Below are 24,323 nucleotides of genomic sequence, written 5' to 3' on the forward strand. Positions count from 1 at the left end.
TTCCCTCCAAAAGGTGCTGATGCCCTGCAGGCACTGCGTACAAGGGTGCAGGGATCAGGCTGGTGGGTCCTGGGGAGGCCGGGCATCAGTGTCAGCTCAAGGCTGGCCAAGGGCAGTACTGGGTAAAAAGTCACTGTTGGGTGACCGGCATCTTTTAAATGTGTTTTTGGTCTTTGACCTTCTTATGCTCACATTTGAGTTGCCTGGACCATCTCCTGCCTATGCTGCAACGCAGGACAGAAGCTGGTCTACGGTTTTCACGCTTCATCTACCCCTCCAGACGTTTCCCAAACTCTCTGCCCCAACAGGGACAGCTCAGGGCAGCAGTCTGGGCTTTTTCTGACATTCCCCCTTCTCTCTGCCACGTCTCTCCAGCAGCTCACCCCCCAGCTTCCCCGCATCCTCCCACTGGTACCCCCAAGCTCCAAGCACCGGGGCTGAACCACCGAGTCAGGGCCCTCCTCTCCAGCACATCTTGTGTTGCTGCTTGGGGAAGGGGGGAGGAAAAAGCAACATTAAAGCCCCCCCCCAATCTTTTTAGCACCTTGGAGGCAGTGGCCCATTGCGGGTTACCCGCAGCCACACTGCTGTTGCTTTTTTTTTTTTTTTTTTGTTCCTTTTCACCTTTTTCCATAGCACTGTCAAAAAAGAAAAAACATGCCATGGCTGGGAGGGTGGGGGATCATGAGACAGAAGTGGTTTTCCCAGGAATTTCTGGGTGAGCCAGGTCATTTCCAAACCTGGTAGTGCCACCCGTGAAAGCCATCGCTGGAAGTGGGGGATAGAGAGAAAAAGCAGGGGAGGAGGAGAGGGAGGGAGGCAAATGGCTTCCCCTGCCCCACGGCGAGGTGGTCCCAAGCGGGTTACCTGGCTGCCTGGCCCCTGCCCAGCTCGCTCGGGGCCAGCAGTCCCCCAGGGAAAGCATCGCTGCTGAGTGTCCCTCCGCTGGCAGCTGGCCCAGCCCAAGGCGCCATGGTGGGGTCCCCATCAGGTGCCCCCCGGGCAGGGGCGACGGGGCCGGGAGAGAGCGGCGGAGTGGGGCTGGGAACTGAGGTTCCCAGGGGAGTGCTGGGGCCGGTGGCGGGGGGTGAGCCGGTGGTAGACAAGGCTTTCTTGCTGCAGGATTCGCAGCAGAGTTTGTTATAGCCAGGGATGGAGCAGTAGCGGGCCAGGACCTCCATCTGGCAGAAGATGGACTTGTCCCCGAGGCAAGGCTCCCCTAGAGAGAGACAGAGCAGCATCAGACAGCACAAAGGAACAAAGGATGAGAGCAGCATTAGGCTCCCACCCCTGCACCTTTTCTAACAGTTCCAAAGGACCCTGCAGGGTGCTGCCAAACCTGCTACTGCTTTCTGCCCCATTTTGGCCATGCCTGTATGGGAAGGGGGGGTGAGGGAGTTGGAAAACGAAGCCAAACCACTCAAGGATTCTGTGCACAGGAGAAAAAGCAGAGAGCAAGGGATGCTCCAAACCAGCATCTTAAATCAGATCATGATGCATATCACCCCAGGTATGAAGCACTCAAAGCAACGCCTCGCTTGGAGCACGGGGCAAAAACCAGAAGCCATCTCCCCACTTGGATAAACACAGGAGGCTGAAAAAGGTTTAAATTAAAAAGGAAACTGCACAAAATCTGGGAAGCAAAGGGAGCGCAGCGTGATGCCCAGCCAACGGCAGAGGAAGCTGCAAGATCCCAGACTCCACGAGATGGCAACCGAGCGGCAAGCTTCGCAAGCAGAGGCAGCAGGGATGCAGCAGTGGAGGGTCACCTTCCCCAAAGCCACTGCTGGACACACAGCCTTCCTCCCAGCCACCCCCGGCTCCCACCAGGAGCTGCAGCAGCCCTCGGGAGGGTTATCCCACCAAGAGAGGCCCTGAAGCATCGCCTTTACCTGATCAGGGACACTTACTGGAGGAGATCTTGCTGACTGGGTTTTTGGGTCCATCCTGGGCCACCCGCTGCCCTTTAGGCGTGACGTGGTCAGTGGCATTGGTGCTCACAGTGATGCCAGAGACCTCCCCTGCGGAGACAGTACCATGATGCTCAGACACCACCGGAGGCTGGGAGCACTCAAAATAACTTAGGAGGGTGTTTTGGTGGGGGATTTTTTCGTTTTACGGGATCTTCTTAAAAATGAGGTCCCTTGGGAGCACCTGATTGGCCCAGCACTTAGGCTACCCAAAAAACCCCCAAGACGAACTCCAGGGTGTCCACCTCCATAGTACCCTCAGCTCATCGCATCCCCGAACTGCTAGAAGACCCAAAACCACCTACAGCAAATATCTGTAGGGTCAAGACCAGAAAAGTACAACATAGTGGCTGGCATTTAACCCTTCCTCTGCCAGCATCAGGGACATTCAACACAACCTGCTTTGCTGGCAACCCCCTGAAGCCCAGATGGGCTGGAGGTATGCAACAGGGTTGGTCTCCACCAGCATGTGCCCCCCCAGGTGCCACCTTTTCCTCTTCCTCCTCCTCCTCCTCCTCTTCTCACCTGGGCAGAGGGCCACGTTGCATCCCCGGACAGCCTCTGGCTTGTCACCCTCGCAGCGCCCACCGCTCTCGCTGCCTTTGCAAACCACCTGTCGCTGCTGGACGCCTTCCCCGCAACTCGTCGAGCACTGCATCCAGACAGACAGACAGACAGATGTCAGTGATGGGGGGAAGGACAAGCCGGCACACCCCGACAGCTGCGTCAGAGGAATATTTGCAGACGACAGCGTCTTGGGTGCATATTACTTTCTGAGAAGGATTTTCTCTCCCATCCTCTCCAGCAACCCCACTCTGCCCTCAGCCAGGGTGCACAAGGATGCCATCCCCTGTCTAATTTTGAGTTTCCCCACAAACCTCAATGAAAAACATCGCTGGCTCTTGTACTCTTACCTCCACCCCTATGAGACCAGCCTGCCCTACAAGCACCTGCCCTTAACACCCAGTCCCCACACCCCTCCTCCTGACCCGCTGTGCAGCCGGGGAGTCTTCCCCCCGCCATCCCCAGCTCACCTCCGACCAGGCGCCCGTCCTCCACTGGGCCGGGCAGGGCAGGCGGCTGCAGGGCCGTCGCGCCTCGGGCCGCTGCCCGGGGCAGTACTTGGTGTGCAGGGTGCGGTTGGTGCCGTCCCGCAGGTGCTGCACGCACTGCACCGCCCGCGCCTGCACCCCCAGCTTGCCGCAGGACCTGCTGCAGGCGCCCCACTCCTCCGCCACCCACCTGCCGGGGGGAAGACGGACACGGCAAAGGTGTTAGAGGCGATGCCCACGTTGGGAAGCTCTAAAATCACCCCCACAGAGGGGATGAGAGCTCCTCAGGCTGGCCAGGGAGTACTTACACAGGCTGGGAGCACTCCTGGAGGTTGCAGCGCCGACGGATCGGCTTCGGCTTCTTGCCATTGTCGCAGAAGTTCCTATGCACCATCCGGTTGTCGCTCTTCCGCCGGCAGCCGTACTTGGTGTACTGGATGCCTGGGGAGGCAGAGCATGGGCAGTGAGGCAATGGGTGCGGGGGTCCCACCGGCTCCCCATCCGACCCCTCCCCTGCATCCCCGCCAGCACACGTGCTCTCAGCTGTCACCGCTGAGGTGGGACCCAAGCGGTGCGTCACCCAGGCTTGCAGAGGATGCTTGTGTGGGTGCCGGACCCCCCAGCCTCCTGGGGTCATCCAGGCTGCCAAGGGGTGCACACACAGAGAGGAGCGAAGCAGACACAGCCTTCTCCCCCTCCCTCCCCCAGGCTGTGCTCCCAAAAGCCCAGGTCAAGACATCAGAGCTTCCTGGTGGAGACACAGCCACGAGCACTTAGCGAGCTACAGATCTGGCTCCGTTTCTCCAGATGAGGGAAACATCGCAAGTCCAGCCAAAGCACTGCTATAATATGCCAAATAAGCTGCGCTTCCTCGGGAGCAGACCAGCCTGGGGCAAAGCCAGCCTTAACCAGGAGCCGCCTGCTGCCCTGCCAGCAGCCCTGCTGCAGCAAGGTCCAGGGAGCCAGCGAGGACTCGCTTTCCAGCTCTGTAAGTCCCAAAATATTCCAGCCATGAGCTGGATGGCACAAGGTGGAAGTGTCAGGTCTTCTCCATCATTTGAGGGTCAGGTAGGTTGGAGGTGACCTCTGGAGGTCTCTGGTCCAGCACCTGCTCAGAGCAGGGCCAGCTTCGAACTCAGATCCCACCGGCCATATCGAGGCAAGGCTTTCATCAGCAAACCTGTGACACCAGCATGCACGCATGTGTGCTTCCTCCCAGGGGGAAAAAATCCAGCAATAACTCTGCCAGGAGCTCACGTGTGCTACCTGCCCTCCATCACAGCAATCTCCATGCAAGCTTTAGGAGCAGCCAGCTGCAAAATCACTACTCCTTGGCTCAAACTGGATTAAAAACAGCCAACGAATTAAAAACTCATAGAAGGTACATGGATAGACAGACAAAGGTATGCACACATGATCACATAAGCCTGTTTTCATAAGAAATCTGGCTGAAATACCTAAACTGCTCTGCAATAATGGTTTTTAACACTCATGTTACCACGTGGTAGACCCCTCAAACTACAGAGGTGCAAATAACACGGGTATGGGTGTGGAGAAGAAAGCTAGGCCTCCACGCAGTACCAGGTCTAAAGCCTTGCCATGTGTGATCTTGGGGAGAAACAATTTTGAACAGCATCTGCATGTTTCCAAGCCAGAGATGCCCCAAAGGGCTCATGCACTGTGTAACGCACCCAAGCATCCTTCCAAGACCATGGTGTAACCTGCCACAAAGGGAAAGCTACCTCCTCCGCACGCCTTGGAGCACTGAGACCAGCTCTTGAGGGCCCACTCGTAGGAATCCATCTCCTCAAGCAGGACATTGTTGTTTCCGATCATGGGCAGCAGGTCTTCATGGATGATGTACCTGTACATCAGGCTGCTCCTCGCCTCCTCCTCCTGAGGGATGACCTGCAGGCAGAGAGAGGACAATCGGAGAGGGGCAAGGAGAGGAAAGGGCAATGCCATAGGAGACAGAAGGGAAAAGGAGGCCATCAAAGAAAAAAGAAGTGAACAATGACCACATGGTATTGTAGACACAAGAGTAGGAGAAACAAACCCCGTTACTACCTCCAACATGATTAGGTGGGTTCCAAACACAGAGTCTGCCCTTCGGGAACATACCTCACCAGTTGTGGAGAAAAATGCTGCCCAAACATCCCAACTCCAGCCTTGGATGGCATGCCCCAGCCTCTCCTCTGACCTGCAGGACCACAGTCTACGCCCAAAGCCAGCGCCAGCCACAGGTATGGATGGCAGTGGAGACCTACCCTTCCCCAGGTGCCCAGGGAATCCAATCTCTAACTCCCCCAAAGACCAGTATAACTAAAATGAGACATGGAGTCATAAGCAATTTCTGCACAAAGCAAAATACAGTTGGATTCAAAGGCAAAGACCCAAGCGATGTGTCTTTATGCCATTCTTGCACACAGCTCACTGCCCCTTCCATTCGGCTAGCTCATTTCCCTAGGTTTAATGACATGCCCTATGCCCTTTCGCTGCCAAAATCTTTCCATTGCCTCTGACATCCCACCTTGGACCACCTCCTCTTCTCTGCACTGCTGGCAGATGGTCATCCCTGAATTCCCCAGAGGATGCGTCAGCCAGGCTTACCAAAATGCTGATGGCGTCATGCAGAGGACCACTGGTTTTCAGGTTCTCCTTCCCATGTTCAATGGTATACTCCCACTCCAAGCCCATCTCAATGAACACATGGCTTCTCGCTTCTTTGCCCTTGGCATTAAGGATGAAGTTACCTGTGGCTTGATTCTTAACAGCTGGAGGAGAAAGGAGGTATTTCAACATTGTTTCCTCTGGTCACTGCCTTTGAAGGACTGGAATGACCCAAATAAGACGCTTTGGGTGGGAATTGTCAGAATAGGGCCGAGAAAGAGGTAGCAGGTGAAGGGAGAGGTGAACCACAGCATACTCACCGATGCTGTGGGACGTCGGCTCCATCTCTTCTATCTGAAGGTGCCTCGCCCCAGCCGGAATCTCAAACATCTTCAAAATACCCGCTGAAAGGTAGGGAGGAAGGATGGAGGGAAGAGAAAGAGCAGGTTTGCTCCAACCAGACATGCACCTGCTCGCACCCACATGTGAATCCAGCCGACCCTGACCGAATGCGCTATCAAACCCACCCAGCCTGCTCACCTGGCTGCTTGGGGGTCTTGGCCAGTGTGCCCTTCACAGTCCGGCAGTGGGAGTTGTCCCCCCCGCAGACGCCACATTTGTCATCCTGCTTCAGGGAGCCAACCTCCTTGTCACAGCCGACATGCTGTCATGGGGAAGAGAAGACAGGCACAGGGTTACATCCCTGCGGCCCCACAGCCCATCGCTCCACCATCCCCATAGCCCTTTGCTGCACACAGCATCGGTCCCCGGGCTAAAACATGCATCCCCATGGGGTAGTGGGTCAAGGGGATGCACAAGGTCTCTCGTGGGCAGGCAAAGGACAGGGACAGTCACACAGCAGCCGTCAGCTCCTCACCACGCACTCGCCCCGGACACAGATGCTGTAGGGGTCTCGGTAGCTGCACCGGGTACCGTCGTGAACAACCTGATTCATGAACACCACGTCCCCCGTTCCCTCGGACTGGCAGATCAGCTCACACTTCTGAGCATCTGCGGCAAAATAAAAAGTAGAGGGGGGAAAAAAAGTGTTTGTGGAAATACATTAGGGTGATTGAAGACAGAAACCCATCTCAGCTTGCACCTCTGACCGCAGCCAGACATCCAAAGCCCACGCTGTTCACGTGGCTTATTATGCGGTGTCCATTTGCTGCTCAAGAGCCTGCACTTTGGCCCAGCACACTCGGGAAATTAAGAGAAGGCAACTGGACAGGACACAGTACGTGACACTGCAACGCAAGACACTTGGCTGCGTGCATGAAGCAAGCCAGGCAGGCGGACCTGGCTCCCATCCCAGCCCAGAGCGGCATGCTCTCCACTGTGGCTCCGGGAGCGGGCAGGCAGCACCGTCACCCCACCGTCTCCAAGGAAAACAAGCCTTCTGCGTGCCAAAGCACACAGAGAGCAGAGATAAAACTTTCAAAGCAGCACAAACTGATTTATCTCTGGTTACCATTACAAGGGGCTCTCCTCTTACCAGCGCAGGAGGAGCAGGGAGAGGTTTCAACATAGGCTGATCTTCTCAGCCCACCTCTGCTGCGCTTTGAGACAGCAGGAACCAGAGCAATGTCTGGGTTTCTCTACGTGACAGCTGGGGACAAGCACAAGAGGTTGATTTTAAAGATCTGGCTGCTTGATGCTGGCTTATCGCCCTCTGGTTCCCAGCTCAGGAGCTTTCCACAATCCAATGTCTGTGTGGCTGGCAGAGTCCCCATCCCATGGTGATGGCCACCAGCACGGCCTCCTCTGGAAGGGAAGGCAATTTAGCTCCTGCTCCTCTGCTAGGACCCGCCGCCGCTCACCATCGTGGTGCTCATAGGGAAGCCAGGAGTGCTTGCTGTTCTGGTGGGTGTAGTAGGAGTTGCGCTTGGAGCATTGCTGGGCACGGAAATCCTGGTAGGGCCCCGGGCACTCCTCAGCGTTGCACACTTGGTACTCGTAGGTGGCTCCCGGGCAGTGGCGCCCGCCATACGATGGGCTGGAAAATAAAGCAGGTGGGTTCAAAGAGCATCGGGAGCGGATGCTGTTCAAACACGATGCAGCTCAGCGCCCGAACGCATGGCACAGCCCAGGCAGGAGCAGATGTCCCCATCCCTGCCGGCCAAGCGCACAAGGGGAAGAGTGAGGAACCCCTGGCTCTCAGCCACTTCCAGTTTTACCCTGGCTGAAAGGAGGGAGGCAGGGGCTGAACGTACGGCGGGTTGTCGCAGCTCCGGCTGCGCGAGCGCACACCTCCCCCACAGGTCCTGGAGCACGAGCTGAACTTGGACCAGGAGCTCCAGCTGCCGTCCTGGCTGTAGGGCTGCTCCGATGTCTTCCAGATGCAGTGACCCTTGAAGCACCACTGGAAGGGAGAAGAAAGAGGGGTGAGCTCCACACCTGCCTCTTCGAAAGCGCTTGGCACCAGCAAAGAGAGCCCTCCTGCATCCACAGCACACAAAAACGGCTCCCAACTTGCAAAGCTTGAGAGGAAGGTGCTCTTCATCACACCCTTGGGCACATCCCTCCTGTAAGAAGCAGGACCAGGAGCCCTCCAGGCTGGCTTGGGGACGAGCAAGATGCATCATTTCACTACCGACTCAGGAGCACAAGCAGACCGTGGCTTTGCTCCAAGAGCCCAGCACAGCCCCGCAGCCAGGACTCAGGGCAGAAAATGTGGCAGAGGAGAAGGGATAAGCAGGGCAGGCTCCCAACACGTCCATGCTTCGGATCTGGTAAAGCAGAGCCTGCAGCTGCATAAACCCACTCAAAAACCTCTGCAAAAATCTGCTGAAGGCACAAGCCTGGGGAATGCAAAGATCCTGCTGTAAAACGAATCTTTTTTTCTTTCCCTAACACTGTATTTTTGTGTTCCTGGACTGGATTTCTCTCTCCAGCCAAACTGCCTCTCCCCACCCCTGCAGATCCTCGGGCAGGCACTGAACTGCACCTGCGTCCAGGACTGGATCAGCCCTAGGGATGTCTCCCCACCGGCACAGCGGGGGACGAACCCAAACTTTTGCAAGGAGCACAGCAGCAAGCTGCTGGGCATTTTGGTAAACAAAATCCAGAGCTCTGCCCCTCTTCGCAGGCACGCACACAGCGCCCGGCACGAAGCTGCGGTGTCACCCCATGGGCACCCGGAGCCAGGGTTCAACTCCAGCCCTGAGGAAAAGCCCAGCCCTTGCCCATCATGGCCTGAAGGAAGGACCTCCCAGTCCAGATGTTGCAGTCCCCTGGAGCCATGTGCCAGCACGATGTGTAACACACCTGTACACGACCCAAAAAGCCTCACTTTGGAAGCTTTTGGCAAACTGCCATTCAAGCACTCGAGGAGGCAACGTTTTCAGTGAGACTGCTGGGATTTATACGGAAACTCACCAAAAGTTGTTGGACACTCTATGCCCACCCATTCTCCAGCAAAGAACCACCCAAAAACTACAAGGGTCAGCAGCTTTTCCAACGTATCCACGCTTTCATATTGTACTAACAGGCATGCTAAGAGGGCCTAAAGTAAAATCCTAATGACATCATGAGGTCGGACATACAATGATGTCAGCACTCTTTTGCCAGGTGACAAAACAAGCCCTGCTTCTCTGCAGAGCAGGTGGATCAGAAGAAAAACAAAGTCCTCATCTGTGCACAAGGGGAAAATGAGTAATGCCAGCTAAAAACCGGGCACCCACCACCTTCTTCCCTTGAGGGCATCCCCACCCCCTCCCAAAGGCAGATGAGGCAAGACCAGCCCCTACCTTGCCTGGAGAGCACTCAGTCCCATCCAAGGGTGGCCCCTTCTTGGTCTTGCAGAAGTAGGGGTTGTCCGGGTGGCTGCACCACAGCTGCTTGCAGGGGTCGAATGTGCGGAACTGGGGAGCACAGAGGAGCTGGGCTGAAACAGCAGTGGGGAGGTCCCTCCTCACCACCGCAGCACCTGGCTGGGGGTCCCGGGGACAATATGGACGTGCAACCTGTACCAGCTCCATACTCACTGCCGTGCATGTTTTGTAGCCCACGCCGAAGTCGAAGCGGCACTGCTCGTCCATGGAGTAGTTAATGCCCGGCAGCTCGGGTAACGTGGGCCACTGGTGCTCAAAGGGGTCATCCAGGAGGCAGTCGTAGGAGCTGCAGAGACGCAGGGCAGAGCCAAAGTAGAGTCAGACATGGAGGATTTCCCTCCTTCACCCCCTCCCTCACCTCCAGCCCTCTCTCCAGATTCAGATATGGAGAAATCTGAATTTTCTTGCCGCTGACGCTAAACTACCCACTGCTGGAAAACATGTTTTCAGCAAAAAACAACTGCACAGTGTCCACCAAAGACAAGCTGCCTGCAGCTCCCTAGGGGACAGAACACCATGGCACTAGTGGGTACCACCACTGCACCCGCTTTCCTGCTACTCTTCTTGGCCCCGACGCACAGAAAGCTCCTGGCCTGTTTCTACACCTTTTTACTATGCACAAAATATTTTATAGCCTGAAGGGGAAACTACACAGGCTGCCCAAAGCAAATGGCAAAAATATTTGAGATCTGGATCTGGGCTCCACCAGCACAGAGCTTCTGCAGATTATTGCTCTGTTGACATCTCCAGCTTTTATCAGGCTTCTACTTGTATCCAGCCTCTGCCACCCAAAAACCAGTTCAGATTTGTGCAAGGAATCAAAGTTGTTAGTAGAAGAAAAAGGGAAAATACCCTCCCAAGGACCTGTTTTTGCTATTCTGGCCAAAACAAGCAATCCCAGTGGGGACCCGTCCACCGCTTCCTTCACGCAGGAGCTGCTGGGTACAAAACACATGCAGTCACACCATCTGAGGGGAGAACACCCCCCTGGCTTAACCCAACCTACTGAATGTAGCGGTTGAGTTCCTGCTTGCTGCAGCGGGACCAGTGGTAGCGGTGGAAGGCAGCCTGGACCAGCGGCGCCATGATGCTCCCCATGCTGGTCTCATCGGCGCAGCGGTTGCCCTGGCCATCATGCTCCATGCCTAACCTGGTGGGAAAAGCCTGTGTAAATATGTTCCCGGGGTATTTACACCAGCCCATTGCGTGCCACAGCAGTGCACACGCTTGCACCAGCAGAAAGTCCCTTTTGCAAAGAAGGGGGCATGACTATGCTCATCCTCCCACCACCACAGTGATGGTGACTCCACCACAGCACTGGAAGAAGGGGAAAAAAACACCAGAGGGGACAGCCAGCTCTGCCCCCATGACTTACACGTGGCCAGTCTCATGGGCGACAACGAATGCCGAGGAGAAGCCATCTTCATGGTTGAGGGTGCAGCTGCGGAGCGGGTGGCACATCCCCGTCACTGGCGCATACCCTGGGGCAAGAGACAATGGAAAGACCAAGGAAGAGAGGAGAGAGAAAACCTTTGAGAGAGGGGAGAAAAAATGAAAAATTAAAAAAAAAACACCCGCAACCTGGCTTCACTGCAACAGGAGAAATGAAGAGGAATGTGCTGAAAAGGAGGAGTTGCCCAGGTCACTTGGATGGCAGCCCAAGGACGTGCTTACCAGTATGACCATCCCAGCTGCCAGTGCCAAAAGCAGGCTGAGGTTACACTGAGGCTCACCGGCATCTCTCTGCCCTCGTGCCAACGCACCTGGGCTGGCGAGAAGGCAGCAACGGGACCCACAGGTGCTTTATCGGTGTTGGTGACCACCGCCTCCCAGCCTAGAAATGACATCCCCCCCCACACTTGTTCATTAAAAAAAACATGAATGAAGAAAGAGAACGAAAGGTATGCAGCGTCCCCCAGAGCCCTGCCGAAAACACAGCCTCGCTCACTGCAGGCCGCAGGGGACCCCTGCCATGCACCCGCACATGCACCCGCACCCGCCCTAGGCACAGGGGAACCCCCGCCAGGCAGAGCTGGGGAGGACCATGCACCTCCCAGACCCCAGCCCTCGATCAAGTGCAGTGCAGTGGGGCAGCTGTGGGCAGGGAAGCCTTTCCCCCACCCATTCAGCAATGCATCATCTCGATTTTGGGGGTTTTTCCCTTTTCTTTCTCACTTCTGCCCAATCCAGTTAATTCCTTTGCACCTCCTAGAATTTACTTTCCAATTGTTTTATATATATATATATATTTTCTAAAGACTGACCCTTTTTGGCATCAAGGGAAGGGAAGTTAGTGAAGGAAGGACTTACAAGTCCAAGAGGCAAAAGGAGGGCAGGACCATGCTGGACAACTCTGCCCTGGGGATAGGGATGCTCCAAGAGGAAAGCTCAGTGAGCCAAGAGGGAGGCTGAGCTGCAGCAGGAGAGGGGAGCTGATGAGCTGAGGGTGGATTCATACCCCTATGTCTGCCCTCCTGCACAAACCCTGGCTAAAAGCAGGGTCCACAGAGCCCACCCGCCAACATCCTCATGGGCCACTTGCTCCACACCAAGCCAGCAACTCTGACTAATTGCCCTGGGAGAGGGTGGAGAGAAAAGGACGTGCCTGCACTCAGCTTAATTCCTAAGCTGAATGAGCGGGTGGGTCCCAGCACCACCCAGCTGGTCAAAAGGACAAGAGATGAAAGCAAAAAATAAAAAAGTTTCCCACAGTTCTGCCCCAAAGTCAACAGCAGTTGACTTTGTGGCTGCACAAAGCGGATATGATGCCTGATGGGACAAGGGACGGGCTTCTGCTGCACCGCTGGACACCCAGAAGATACCATCACCCCAGGCAGAAGGCAAAACCAAGGGAGTTTGGGGTGAGCACTTCTATTGATATTGCTATTTATCAGCTGAGTGGAGATCTTCCAGGGTGTCCACCTGCACTGGAACTTGTAAAGGAAACTTCTCTCATCGTAATAATTTATTTTTTCAAAACAAGCCCGGACACGAACCTTTGAAGGGCTCACTCACACAGTATTTTGTGGGAAGCAATGGATGCATATTTGCCTGTGCTCCAAACGACAGAGAAGTCAGGTGAACCCAAGTTGCCAAGCAAAAAAGGCCAAGATTAAATAAATACTCAGTTCTCATTACATGCAGAGCAAGTTCTCTTCTGCCTGCAAAGCACCATGTAACCTCAGAGAAAACTCCACAACGACAAGGATCTTCTCAAAGCATCTTCAATAAATACACCCGGGGTTTTATTTACTGAGGGAAGTGTTTGTTTTTCATCTTCTCCACATTCAAGTGGGCAACGAGACTTACTCCAACAAACAAACAAACTAAAACACCTTAAGAAAGAGAGCGGAGAAATTATGTGCTCAATGGGCACTGCAGTCAGAAGTAAAGCAAAAGGTAATAGGCCAGACTAAGAGTGTGAGAGAGAGAATCAGATAATTAGGTTTGACCATATAGGAATTAGTCAAATCACTTTAAAAGATTCCCTCCCCCCCCTGAAACTTTCCACAGGAAAGAGCAAAGACGTGGAAAGTTTTCTGGACAAGATGAGAGCAAACATATTTTGTCTAGGATGGAAATGGGACACATTCCCAACCAAAGAGGCTCTGGATGTCTGGATGGGAGATGGGACAAAAGGAATATGAAAAAGTGGATGGTGGATGCTCAGGAAGGCAGACACTGGTCTCATAATTAAGACCCCAGTGAGAACTGGAAGATGTATAAAGTGTTCTCCACTGAGAAGGATGATGAGAAGTAACTACCTGGAAAGTACTTAAATGATAGACTAGATTAGCCTGCAAACGCTTACCAGACGCACACAGGAGAAGCAGAATGTCCTCATCATACCAGCAAGACACCAACCAGTCTCTCGCTTCCTCCAAATGCACTTTATTCTTCTTTATGGACATTTCCTACTTGCTTTCAGCTGCTCTGACCTTCTACGTGGACCACCAGCCTGCTCAAAGGCCAGCTGTGGGAGACTGCAGCACAACAAACTAACTCTAAGCAAAAGCACCCTCCAGCCTGGGCCAGAAAGCCCTCTGCTCGCTGCAGAGGGGCACGGCACTCCTCTGGTTTAGACATGGTTGCAGCAGCAGGAGTCAATAATTTACAACTCATCTCTCCACCACCAAGACGCATTTCTCTTTGAAGGGCAGAGGTTTATTTGCAGCCCACGTGCAAGGGCAGCGCAGCTCAGCTGTCCCTCCTGGCCCTTCCCCTTCATGCCTTCCAGCTTCCCTCAATTCCCAAAGCAACAATTGCATCAGCTTTCCAAAATAACTCCGCGTTGGCCACGACTGCTCCCACCCCATCAAGAGATGCCGTGAACAGGGCTGTTGCCAGCACTGAGAAGTTTTTGTAAACCTGCTGACGGCTCGGCTTGGACCTGCAGCAGAAGAGAGCTATGCCGCAAGACCACAATGCTTTGCAAGGACTTGCATCCAACTTAACCAGTGCTGTGCTACACCAGACGTTGGTCCGGTTTACTGGCCAAGGGGAGGTGCCATGACACAGTGGGAGGTACGAGCCATGTCTGGTGGGGATGTGGTGACGAAGCACGGTTGGCTTGCCAGCATGGATACAGCCTGGGTTAAGAGGACCATACAGGCTAATGAGTCAGATTCCAGCCCCATCTCCATTGCTATTTGGGCACACAACCATAAGGAGTGATGAGGCATCAAGTTAAACACGGGCTTGACATTTAGGCTCCATTCCCAGGTCCCTATGACTTGGAAGACTTTTTTCGCAAAGGCTTCCTTTCTCCTGGCTTGTTGATTTAGTCTGTAAGGTCTTCGGGGCAGGACTACCTCTGCCTTCAGCTCAGCTTCAGGCCACATATGAGCAGCGCAGGTGCTTGCCAACCAGCATACACACTCTGCAGCAGTGGCTAAAGAAGCCAGCAGATATTTGCCATCACCTCAGCAAGCCACTTAGATACCATCAGTGAACATATGCCATGAGTAAGTATTGGAGGTGTCACGGTCTAGCCCTTCCTTGCATATAGCCATGAGCTGAAAAGGGGTGGTATGGAGCTAAAAGGACATCGTGTTGAGGAAAAGAGGCAAGAATAAGCAAAGTGATATTATTCCAGCAGCCCAAAAAGAGGGCAGCTCCTGGTGGGTGAGAAGCACCTGCACCTTGTGCCATGCAACACAGCCAGGCAAGGACACGGCAGCCAGGCGCACTTCTGCAGAAAGCAAATGTCCATCTCAGAGATGTGTGAAAAGCAGGGAGCTAGATCCACAGGGAAAAGGGGAAGCAGCTGAAATGAGCATCCCTAGAACAGGGCTACTCCACCAATCTCATAACTCCTTCCCACCAAGGGAAAGTTCAGCCAGTCTCCCCCTCCTGCTGACATGCCAAAAAAGGTCTCTCCCCAATGCCTTTGGACACAGTCATTTTGCCAGGAAGGGTCTAGAAAAATGAAACAAAAACTGGTATTTCACCCCCACTGCTGTGTGGCTCCAGACAAGGAGCCCAAGACAGGTCAATGGCTCGACAAGGAGGCTGCTGGCACAACGCAAGACCCTTTTCAGGGAGGTAATCAAGCCAAGAATGGAACTCCTTCTCCATCTCTTCTTCCTCCTATGCATACCAGAAGGACTCATGCTACAAATCAGTGTGACACTACCAGCATGTTCATCGCATCAAAGGGAGCCTCCTGATGGGAAATTCAGACCTTGACAGCAGTGTGGGAAGGAGGAGTTGGCAATTTGGAGGAAGAGGGCTCAGGAGAACTGGGAGCAGTCACTTCTCACGATGCCACCAAAGCATCCGTGTTCCATATGAAGCCATGACACGCCAGAAGCGTTTCCTGCAAAGTTGTTTAATTTTTTTACTAGGTCTGTAACTTCTCAGACCACATCAGCACAGCCTTTGCACCAAGAGGGTGACAGCACTTTTGGCATCGCTCCTGCAGACTGCAGTAAGACCTCCTCTTGGGCCCAGGGTTTATTCAATGCTCCCATGTCCAAGCCCCAAGAGGGCCAAGAAACCAACCCGTGTAAAATTGGGTTTTAAAGGTCCTCCAGAGGACAGAAAGGATTGACTGGCCTTGTGAAGCTCCCTGTGGTATTCCACCTTTTCTATATTATTTTTAAACTTTTTAAGGCACTTTGGGACAAGAGGAGGATTGGTGCATGAAACCAAAGTATGAGCAGAATGAATAAAGATGATTTTTTATCCATTCAAGTTGATGCCCTGGATTAATTCTGTCTTTCTTCTATTTCACATTAAAAAATACCAATTTTTACAACCTTTTTCTGGAACTTGCTGGTCAAGAAACAGACTGTTTGCAAGACATTCTCTCCCCTCGCTGTCTTTCCCCCAGCAAACTGCACATACCTGATCGAGATAAATACAGTACCTTGCATACCTGCGGGACCAAAATCTTGCCTGGTGAGGAATACAGCGTGGTCATGGAACTCAGCATGCTCTGGGTCAGAGCGCTGCTGCGAGTGAGCCCAGCGGCAGACCTGCTCCAAGCTCCGAGATGGGTTCCCTCGCTCTATCAGGCTGACTGACTGTGTAAAGAATCAAAAAAAACAAAAAAAAAAGGAAAAATACATAAAAAGATGGGTAAGTTAGTGGGGGAGAAGGAGCCTGCAAGAGTTTGGGGGTTGGAAAGACTCCTAAGCAGTGCTTCCCCATCATTAGAAGCAACAACATCACACTTTGCATCTGCAAAGCATCTTGTGCCTTCTATTATTTAAAAACAGCAAAGAAATAATTCCCACAAATGGATGTGGTCTGGTACAGGAAGGTATATCACCCTTTTCGGTCACACCAGTGCTTGGGGCAGCAGTATATAAAAGAGGAGAGTGGCTGGGAAGCAAAGACGATTCGGATTCCCAGCTCCTGCACAGGCTCCTCAGCAAGACCTTGTGAGATGCTGGTGCTCAGCAATGAGCAGAGCAACTCTCCCCTGTAAAACCTGACCCACAGACACCAAGATCCTAGTAGAAAATAGGAGGAGGTGTCCAGGAATGTTTTATAGCAGTCACCTTGTCCCTCATCTTTTTTTTTGTTCAAGATTAGCTTTCTGCAAAATTGTGCCCTGTAAAACAAATGATGCTCCATAAAGTAAGTGATGCTCTCAGGCAGGTACCTGTTGAGCCGCAGTGGTGGGAAGAAAGGCAAGAAATATTGCCCTTCCCCTGGCCCTTAAGTAAAGCCACGGAGGTTTTATCCTAGAAAGTGCAAAGTGGGAGACAAGCAGCTACAGGAGGACTTGCTCAGGAAGCATCAGACCCAAAGAGCAGTGAGTTCTCACCTGGATTCAAACACCTGCCCATCCCTGAGTCTCTAGGAGGCACTGGGTTTCTGCCAGTTTCTTGCCACCAAAGGTATAACAAAATACATTGTTCTGAAGAAAATCTTTTGTCTGCCACATTCAAACAAACCTTAAAAAATAAATGCAACCTAAGAAATCACATGAAACCTTCCCATGCTTTTTCTGCCCGTGCCCAAGCCACCTGAGAGCTGCAGGACAGCCAGTGAAGTCTTCCAGAGCTGCTGAGTCAAGGCTGGGATGTTGGAGATCCAGGTCTTGGCTTCTCCTCACTAATAACCAGCTTCTGCCAATTTGGGAAGCCACCTTTGTCCCAGCACCTACTGCCACCCGACAGCTTCTGAGAAAGCCTCTCGTGCTTCTTCCCCCATCCCAGAGCAAGCAGATAAAAGCTGATCACAGTCACCCGCCGTCTCCCCAGGGACCTCTCTTTGCCCTGGGGCTGGACAGCTATGGGGGTGTCCAGACCTCCGGGCTCCAGCAACCAGCTAGATGAGGGTTCAAATTCATCCCTGCTCAGCACAGGGCTTTGACAGCTGACCTGAACAGCCACATTTTTCCAAGCCAGGGCTTACCTAAGTGCTAAATATTATGGTGATGAGACACTAAGCCATGGTGTCGCTACTTGCTTGCCGGCCTTGGGAGAAGCGGCAGCTGCCTTCTGTGCCTATATCGCATTTCAGAGACCCTCCTTCCCTCGTGGGGCAGGGTTCGAGCCAGGAAAGCAGCCAAAAAGCAGAGTCAGCCCAAATAGCATCTCCTCCTCATCATGTCCAAGCACTGTATTTACCTGGCGGTATCCCACCATGATCATCCTGACCAGCACAATGTTGATGTGAACGCCTAGGGACTCATCGTGATAAATTTCATCTACCTGAAGAAGGAAGTGAAATAAAACAGACAAGAAGTTAGGACCATCCCAGCTCCCAAGTCCCTCCTGTCTTCCACGCTCCCACGTTCAGCATCCTACCCCGCTTTCCAAGACCACACAAGCCCAGGTGCAAAGATCTCGTCTTCTTCCTCCCATGCCCCCATCCCCAGCTTTTTTTTTTTATTTTCCTGTGTGTAAAAACCATAATGTCAAAAAGCCAAGCTGGAATAAGCCAAATTTCCCCAGGATGGGTGGCTTAGATGGTCAGTGACATCACCCACCCCACCAAGAGAGCAGAGGAGAGCTGTGTTTCCCACGGGTGCTGCCTCCACTGCCCTGCACCTCGCAATGAGCTATTTCCCCCTTTGGAGTATGAATTCCTCAGATGGAAGGAAACACTTCGGACTCCAACATCCTTGCGTTTGGTGGAAAGAAAAAATGTTTTTTTGGGGAGAGGTTTATGATTGTATCAAAGCAAGGGCATTACTCAGTTATGCTGGTGAGTCAAAGTTGACCTACAACTTCAGTAACCCCAGGAGAAGACAACACAGTGAAAAGAACAGAGAGGGCTTGTGAGTCAATAAGATATCTATCAACATTGGCTATTGAAGATGACTGCAAAGGAAATAATGAGCTATAACCTTTTCCTTCTGCGTTTCTAGGATGAATAAACAAATTCTATTCCTAATTGCTACCAAGAGAAGAAGACATCCAGATGAGAAAGGTCCCTGCAAGCTGAGTATGGCAAAAGCCAGCCACCAAGAGAGGCACTGAGCAGGTAGCCATAAACCCACGGAAGCGCAGGAGATGCTGCACCAGCCTTCACCCACCTGCAAACCACGTCTGAAAATACAGCTCAGACAAAAAAATTGTGATTTTTAGAGAACAGGACATTCTTTTTCCCCAAATGTCTCCAAAATGAACACTGCCACAAATAGGGGTTCAGTGCAGAAATTGAGAAAGTCAAACTAAAACCATTTTTAATATTGACTAGAATTAATGTTTAAATTAAATATACTTTTCAAACTTTGTCCAAGAGAGAAATAATTTGCCTCAGTTCTGTCTTCGCTTTCCAGACTAGATGAATATTATAAAGCCAGATTTATGGAGCTTTTCTCTTTTTTCCCTCCCTACTTGGCTTTTTTTTAAGCTTACATTTGAACTCAGGGGTTGAGTGACAACTGCCCCTTACTGGTCCCTGCATTCAAGCCTCCCATTTCCCAGACTGCATGAGTGCTTTATGAGCCTCCCGATTTATAGACTGTGCTTCTGTTTGAAATACCCACTGAGGCCATTTTTAAACCCAAAGACCCAGCATGAACGGTTCCTCGTGACAACTCACATTGCCGTGGAGCAGCTCCAAGCTTTGCAGAGAGATGATGCAGGTCCTCAGCCTGTCATTTGTCAAACGCAGCAAAATTGACCAAAAACACCCAAACAAACAGCAAAACCAATAAATAAATCGCCACTCCATCCCCATTAATGCATCCCTTTGGATGCACAGGCTGTAAGCCCCGCGGGGTCACTGCCTCATCAGTCGGGAAAGATAACGCTGCGCAACCCATCCCCAGCTCATCCCTGCTTCTCATGGTTGGGATGCTCCTTCATGGAACACTGCACCAGTAAAATTTAAAGGCATTTTGTAAGAAAAATGAGAATATGATGGATTTCTTGTGATGATAACTCTCTTCTTCAGGATGTGCACAGATGGGAGGAAGGTCATGCAACGCTGCAGCTGGGCTCCTGCCTGCGAACATTACTCATACCTACAGTCCCACCACAGCACGAAGCATCCATACCATCAAGAAGCTGCAACACCCTGGAGGGGGTCACACTCAGCCCCGTGTTTCGGACTGTAGGAGGCTTTGGCATCCCAAAGAAAACATCAGCAGATCTGAGAAGTCCCACATCAGGAGTTTGACCCTTTACAAAAATATTCCAGCCTTAATGCATGTCATATGAGAGGTAATATAACAGGGCAAGAAACGGGGGGAGAAAGGGAGAAATGAACAATACGCTATGGCCTTGAAGAGCCGGAGAGCTGGACCTGGGGCACTGTTCAGGGGAACAAGGGGGAAAAACACAGCCATGTCCTTCACTTTCCTAATTCTTTACACATTTTCCTTCACCACCAGCACTTGTCCCGGAGCTGAAGGACCATTAAGCCTCTGCTTCAGTCAGCACCTCAGCATCATCCACCGGCGCTCTCCTGCTTGCTCCCCACTCCCTGGGACCCCTCAGTCCATTGGGATGAACCGTGGTCCCGCCTTACGGACCTCTCCACCAGAGAGAGAAGCTCCCAGCCAAGCCGCTGCCTGACCTTGCCGTGACTCAGAGCATCCAAGGGAGAAACACAGACCTCTCCCTTTGCTGTTGTGCCAGATATTTTGGCAGGATGCTCAGCAGACCCCATGGGCAACAGGAGAGGATGCTCTGTGAAAGCCTGCTGCACAGCAGCCCCAGCCAGTGAGAGGAGGGTCACATCCACGGGGGGGAAGGAGCATGACCAGAGGAGCTGTTGGGGCAAGAGCTTTGCTCCGTGCTGGCTGACCTACCCCTCAGCCCTCCTCTCAGCAATGTCACTTCCCACCAGCAGTGCCTGCAAACAGTCCCCAGACCTGAGAAGAGCTCCCTGTCCCAAACTGTGCATCCCCAGACAACATTAGCTATTCTGGGAGAAAAAAAAATTTGGGAACAGCAATACTTTTCACAGACATTGACAAGAAAGCTCATCAACACCCTCCCAGCACTGCACATCCTCCCTCAGCCTTGCTAAAGAAGTGACTAGACAGCAGCGGGACCATGAGCAGCTACACAGCTTGTTAAGGGAATAAGACGCAAGAAGCTGTATTACTATAAGATGGGATTTAATCGCCTAAATCTTCCTTTTAAAGCAGTGCTAAATCACACTCTTGTCCAGCTAGCAGGGACTAGGTACCCCTCCAGCCTCTGAGCCAACGGGTTAACCCTAAACCCCAGCCCCTGTTTTGTTGAGGGGAGGGCAGCATTTAGGCAGGGATCTGTACCTAACAGACACCAGCTCAGCAGTGACCATTATGGTTAATTCAGAAAGCAGATGTGGAACCAGACTGCCCAAGGCTATGAACTTCCCTTGGTAGCCAGATATAAATAATTGATCGAGCAACAACAACAACAAAAAAAAAATCAAAAGGGCTCGGCACTTGCTGCCCATCAGCCTGCCCTGGAGCTGGTTCAAGCTGGCAGAGGGGATGGAAATCGGCCTGGAGAGCAGTTTGTGGGCTTGGCACAACTCGCCCTGCCCTCTGCGGATGCCTTTAAATGAGTCAATGTCTTCAGAGAAAATCCCCCCAGAAAATACCTGCTCAGCAAAGGCCTCCGGTAAAGGGACCCACCTTTCTAAAGACAGATGGGATAAAGATCTCCTTATCCCTCTCGCCCACATAGTTAGCTGCCCAGCCTGTTTAATACTGTCACCTGGCAAGAAATGCTTTCCTATTCTTTCATTTAAGAGGATTTTTTTCACCTAAACCAGCCCAGCCCTTAAGGCTAGCTGCGTATTAAGGGCAAGCCAGCAAAAATAACCAGCCCGCAGGACCCCGCTCAGGCAACTCCAAAGCCCCCAGCCCTGCAACACGCAGGGGATGATGCTAAGCTTTACAAAGAATGAAAAGAACATTAAAACCCTGTGTATCCTCTCCAAAATGCTCAACGAATTTGCAAAGTGCATGCCCCCCTCGCCCCCCCAGACACTCGCCGGCACTTGGAGTGAGCAAGGCTGCCTACCAAAATCCCTGCAAGTCTGGCCAGCCCCAAGTCTGCAGCCGCAGACGCGAGATCTCGACAGCAAACCGCACTGGCAACGTCTAGACCTCGCCGTTCTTCAGGGAAGCAAAACAAAGAGAGAGACACGAGAAGAATTTGCCAAACCAGCAGAATAGCTGACATTTCAAAACCCCAGATCACTCACTCAGAACAGCCAAGTCATCTTTAAGCTCCTTTCTTTTATACCGTAGCTCAATTTTCATGCCGGTGAATTCACCCCAAGTCCGCTTGCTGGGGCTGAGGGGGTAGGAACAGAGGCAAAGGTCCTCCTGACCACATTATCAGGTTTGCTACATGCACTCGCATCCCCTGCAGGGATGCACACCACTGTCTTCAAGGGCTGACCCATGTTACCCACATTTTCAATACAAAAGAATGGAGGACGGGCAAGGTTTGCTCTGCAGAGAAAGACTCTAGATTTTATCACAGCTCTCTACGCAACAGGCTATGTTGTCCCAGAAACATAGCAACAAACACGTGAGTCTATACAGGCGGTGGGAAAAAGTGCCTGCATGCATTAAGAGGGACATCAGAGGTATTTTTTGTTTTTAACAGTCAGCAGAGATGGCTCATGAACTACCCCAAAACAAATCCATACACCAGAAGGACTATACTTTGCCCATTATTTTAGACTGGTCTCCCTCCCAGAATGGCACTGAGCTCAGCAAATCGGTCTCTCAAGCAATCCATGCTCCAGCTTGGCTTTTCAGATAAGCCCAGGTTAAAAATGAAGCTGGAGGTGTGATTTTTTTTTCCCCTAACCCTCTCCTCCACAGGTTCTTAGTAGCAGTCTTTGTCCCCTGGGAACAATAATTCGGCTGATGTGCCAGAGGGGAGCCTGGCAAGTCTCAGCCTGGAGTAGGCTCTGACTCATGGGTTTCCCTAGTTACCCCAAACAATGGGAAAATACCAAGTACCTTTGCATCCTTGGCCAATTCATGGGCAATATCCTACAAAAACCCCATCAAACCAGTTAACACCAGTGCCAGGCTTAACTGAGCCCATAGCTCGGCTTGTCTCCTCTGAGCAGGTCCAGCCCCAGCCTTCAGAGCATCAGGACTGAGCAGTGGGAAGTCCAGAGGAGAAAACCAAGGAGTTGAACTGAGTGACAAGAGGCTGAAAAGCAAAGCAGAACATAAAACATTTCCTCTCCTCTTCCCCTCTACGGGGTGGTGGATCCCCTCCTTCTCCCACCCTTCAGCCCTGGCATACAGCAGTCACTGTGGCTGGGAGATGCTGGTTTTGCTTCGATAGCTTCAGAATCCCTGCTACGGGCAGCAAGCAAGACAAGGGAACTGCTTCCCCCAGCTGCCACATCACCATATATTTGTCCCAGCGTCAGGGTGAGGGCCAGGTTTTGCCTGGGTGGACACAGTGATGCTCAGCTCGGAGTTATGACATATGCTCAGATGCGGCTTCTCCGGCGTGCACAGCAAGCGATGGCAAAGGATGCGTTTCCCACTCACTTCAACCTGACCCAAAATCCTCGCATAGCCTCTGAGCCAAGCAGGGAACGGCAGGCTGGGAATGCAGGCTGGGAACCAGCGGGGACGGCAGCCTGCGGGGAAGCTCTTAGGTGCACAAAAGGAGCAGTCATCCTCGCGTCAGCTTCCCAGGATGGACACAGCGCTGTTTAATGAAAAGCCTAGCATGCACATTTCTGGCAATGAAATAAGGGTAGTGGGGGTTTTTTTTTAAAAAAAAAAAAGTTCTCCATGACTAATCATTTATCACCGAGCTTCAGCTGATACTGAGTTCCTAATAAAAGGGTTTGTGTGTTGGGGAGAGCCCCAGGACCCTACCTACAGCAGCGCCGTGTTAAGCTGAGCCCACGCAGCACCGGAAAGGGGTACATGTCCCACCGCCCCCTCAGCACCCAACTGGGACCCCAGAAAAGCCCAAGAAAGCTTATTTACAACTTCTGAGCTCACTGCCCACTTTCCTTGGGCCGTATCTTGATAGGATAATTCCTGGAGGCTTTCCCAGCTGGCTCCCATGCAGCATCTCCCGTGCATACCCCAGCCCAGCTCATTAAGTCCTTTCCTCGTTAGAGGGCTGGCCAAGCCTCTCCTTCCCCTTGCCTCTAACTAATGGGATTAGTGTTCAGCTGTGTGGTCCCAGCACACTCCTCCCCGCCAACCCCCAGCACCCTCCTCTCTCCCTCTCCCCCCTGCCATCCAGGCCAGAAAGCATTTTTTTTCTGCTGAATCGGGTATTTTAAGGCAATCCGAGCCGGTAAGGAAATGAGGTGGCGCCAAGGGAAGAGGAGGCGGACGGAGGTCACGGCAAAGCTGGAAAGAAAACTCACTAAAAACCACAAAGAAAGAAGGGGAAAGGGGTGGGAGAAGAATGTATAGGAGGAAATAATACTTGGGGGAAGTATTTGTTGCGTGTATTATCCTGTTTTTTTCCCCTCTTTTATTGATACTGCTTCCCCCCCCCTCTTTATTTAATTCATTGCAGTCTCCAGCGCTGCCTTTATTTGAATAGACCGCGGTCCTCCCTTCTCCCAGCCCAGCATCCCACACATTCACTCCCTGAAAAGTCCTGCCCGCGGGGTTTAAACCATGAAATGCGCCTGAAAATCAGCCTTTTGATTAGAGCTGACAATCCTGAGGCATTCAAACCGTCCATCCCCCCCCCGCCCCGATCGGAAAGGAAAAATGACATCATCTCCGACCCCCGTAACATGGGAAGAGCCCTGGGTCAGAACAGGGAACCCTGTGGCTTCCCCCTTGCAGAAGCATTTAATACGCAAAGGGGAGAAACTTTCAGAGACTGAATTTAAGCGATGCTGAGAGCATCTTACCATGAGCATCAGGACAATGCACCAGAGAATAAAACGTTGCAATGAAGGCCTTTGCTTTTTAAAACCAGTATCTTCTCTAT

General features: G+C 52.3%; 1 protein-coding gene across 1 annotated transcript in view; it reads right to left on the reverse strand.

Moving 5' to 3' along the window:
- Window positions 1-357: 357 nt before the first annotated feature.
- The window catches only part of ADAMTS14 (ADAM metallopeptidase with thrombospondin type 1 motif 14), a 34,651-nt gene continuing 10,685 nt past the window's right edge, over window positions 358-24,323 (reverse strand). Inside the window, exons 5-22 of the mRNA XM_075423168.1 lie at window positions 17,550-17,633; window positions 15,836-15,992; window positions 10,841-10,946; window positions 10,472-10,615; window positions 9,619-9,751; window positions 9,382-9,495; window positions 7,846-7,994; window positions 7,453-7,628; window positions 6,510-6,643; window positions 6,173-6,296; window positions 5,953-6,036; window positions 5,633-5,796; window positions 4,765-4,930; window positions 3,331-3,463; window positions 3,005-3,212; window positions 2,496-2,622; window positions 1,911-2,021; window positions 358-1,219 (exon numbers count right to left, since the gene is read on the reverse strand). Coding sequence (XP_075279283.1) covers window positions 864-1,219; window positions 1,911-2,021; window positions 2,496-2,622; window positions 3,005-3,212; window positions 3,331-3,463; window positions 4,765-4,930; window positions 5,633-5,796; window positions 5,953-6,036; window positions 6,173-6,296; window positions 6,510-6,643; window positions 7,453-7,628; window positions 7,846-7,994; window positions 9,382-9,495; window positions 9,619-9,751; window positions 10,472-10,615; window positions 10,841-10,946; window positions 15,836-15,992; window positions 17,550-17,633 — 2,670 coding nt within the window. The 3' untranslated portion in view covers window positions 358-863. The remainder of the gene's footprint in view (window positions 1,220-1,910; window positions 2,022-2,495; window positions 2,623-3,004; window positions 3,213-3,330; window positions 3,464-4,764; window positions 4,931-5,632; window positions 5,797-5,952; window positions 6,037-6,172; window positions 6,297-6,509; window positions 6,644-7,452; window positions 7,629-7,845; window positions 7,995-9,381; window positions 9,496-9,618; window positions 9,752-10,471; window positions 10,616-10,840; window positions 10,947-15,835; window positions 15,993-17,549; window positions 17,634-24,323) is intronic.

This window comes from Opisthocomus hoazin, chromosome 6, assembly GCF_030867145.1.
Source record: "Opisthocomus hoazin isolate bOpiHoa1 chromosome 6, bOpiHoa1.hap1, whole genome shotgun sequence".
Classification (NCBI taxonomy): domain Eukaryota; kingdom Metazoa; phylum Chordata; class Aves; order Opisthocomiformes; family Opisthocomidae; genus Opisthocomus; species Opisthocomus hoazin.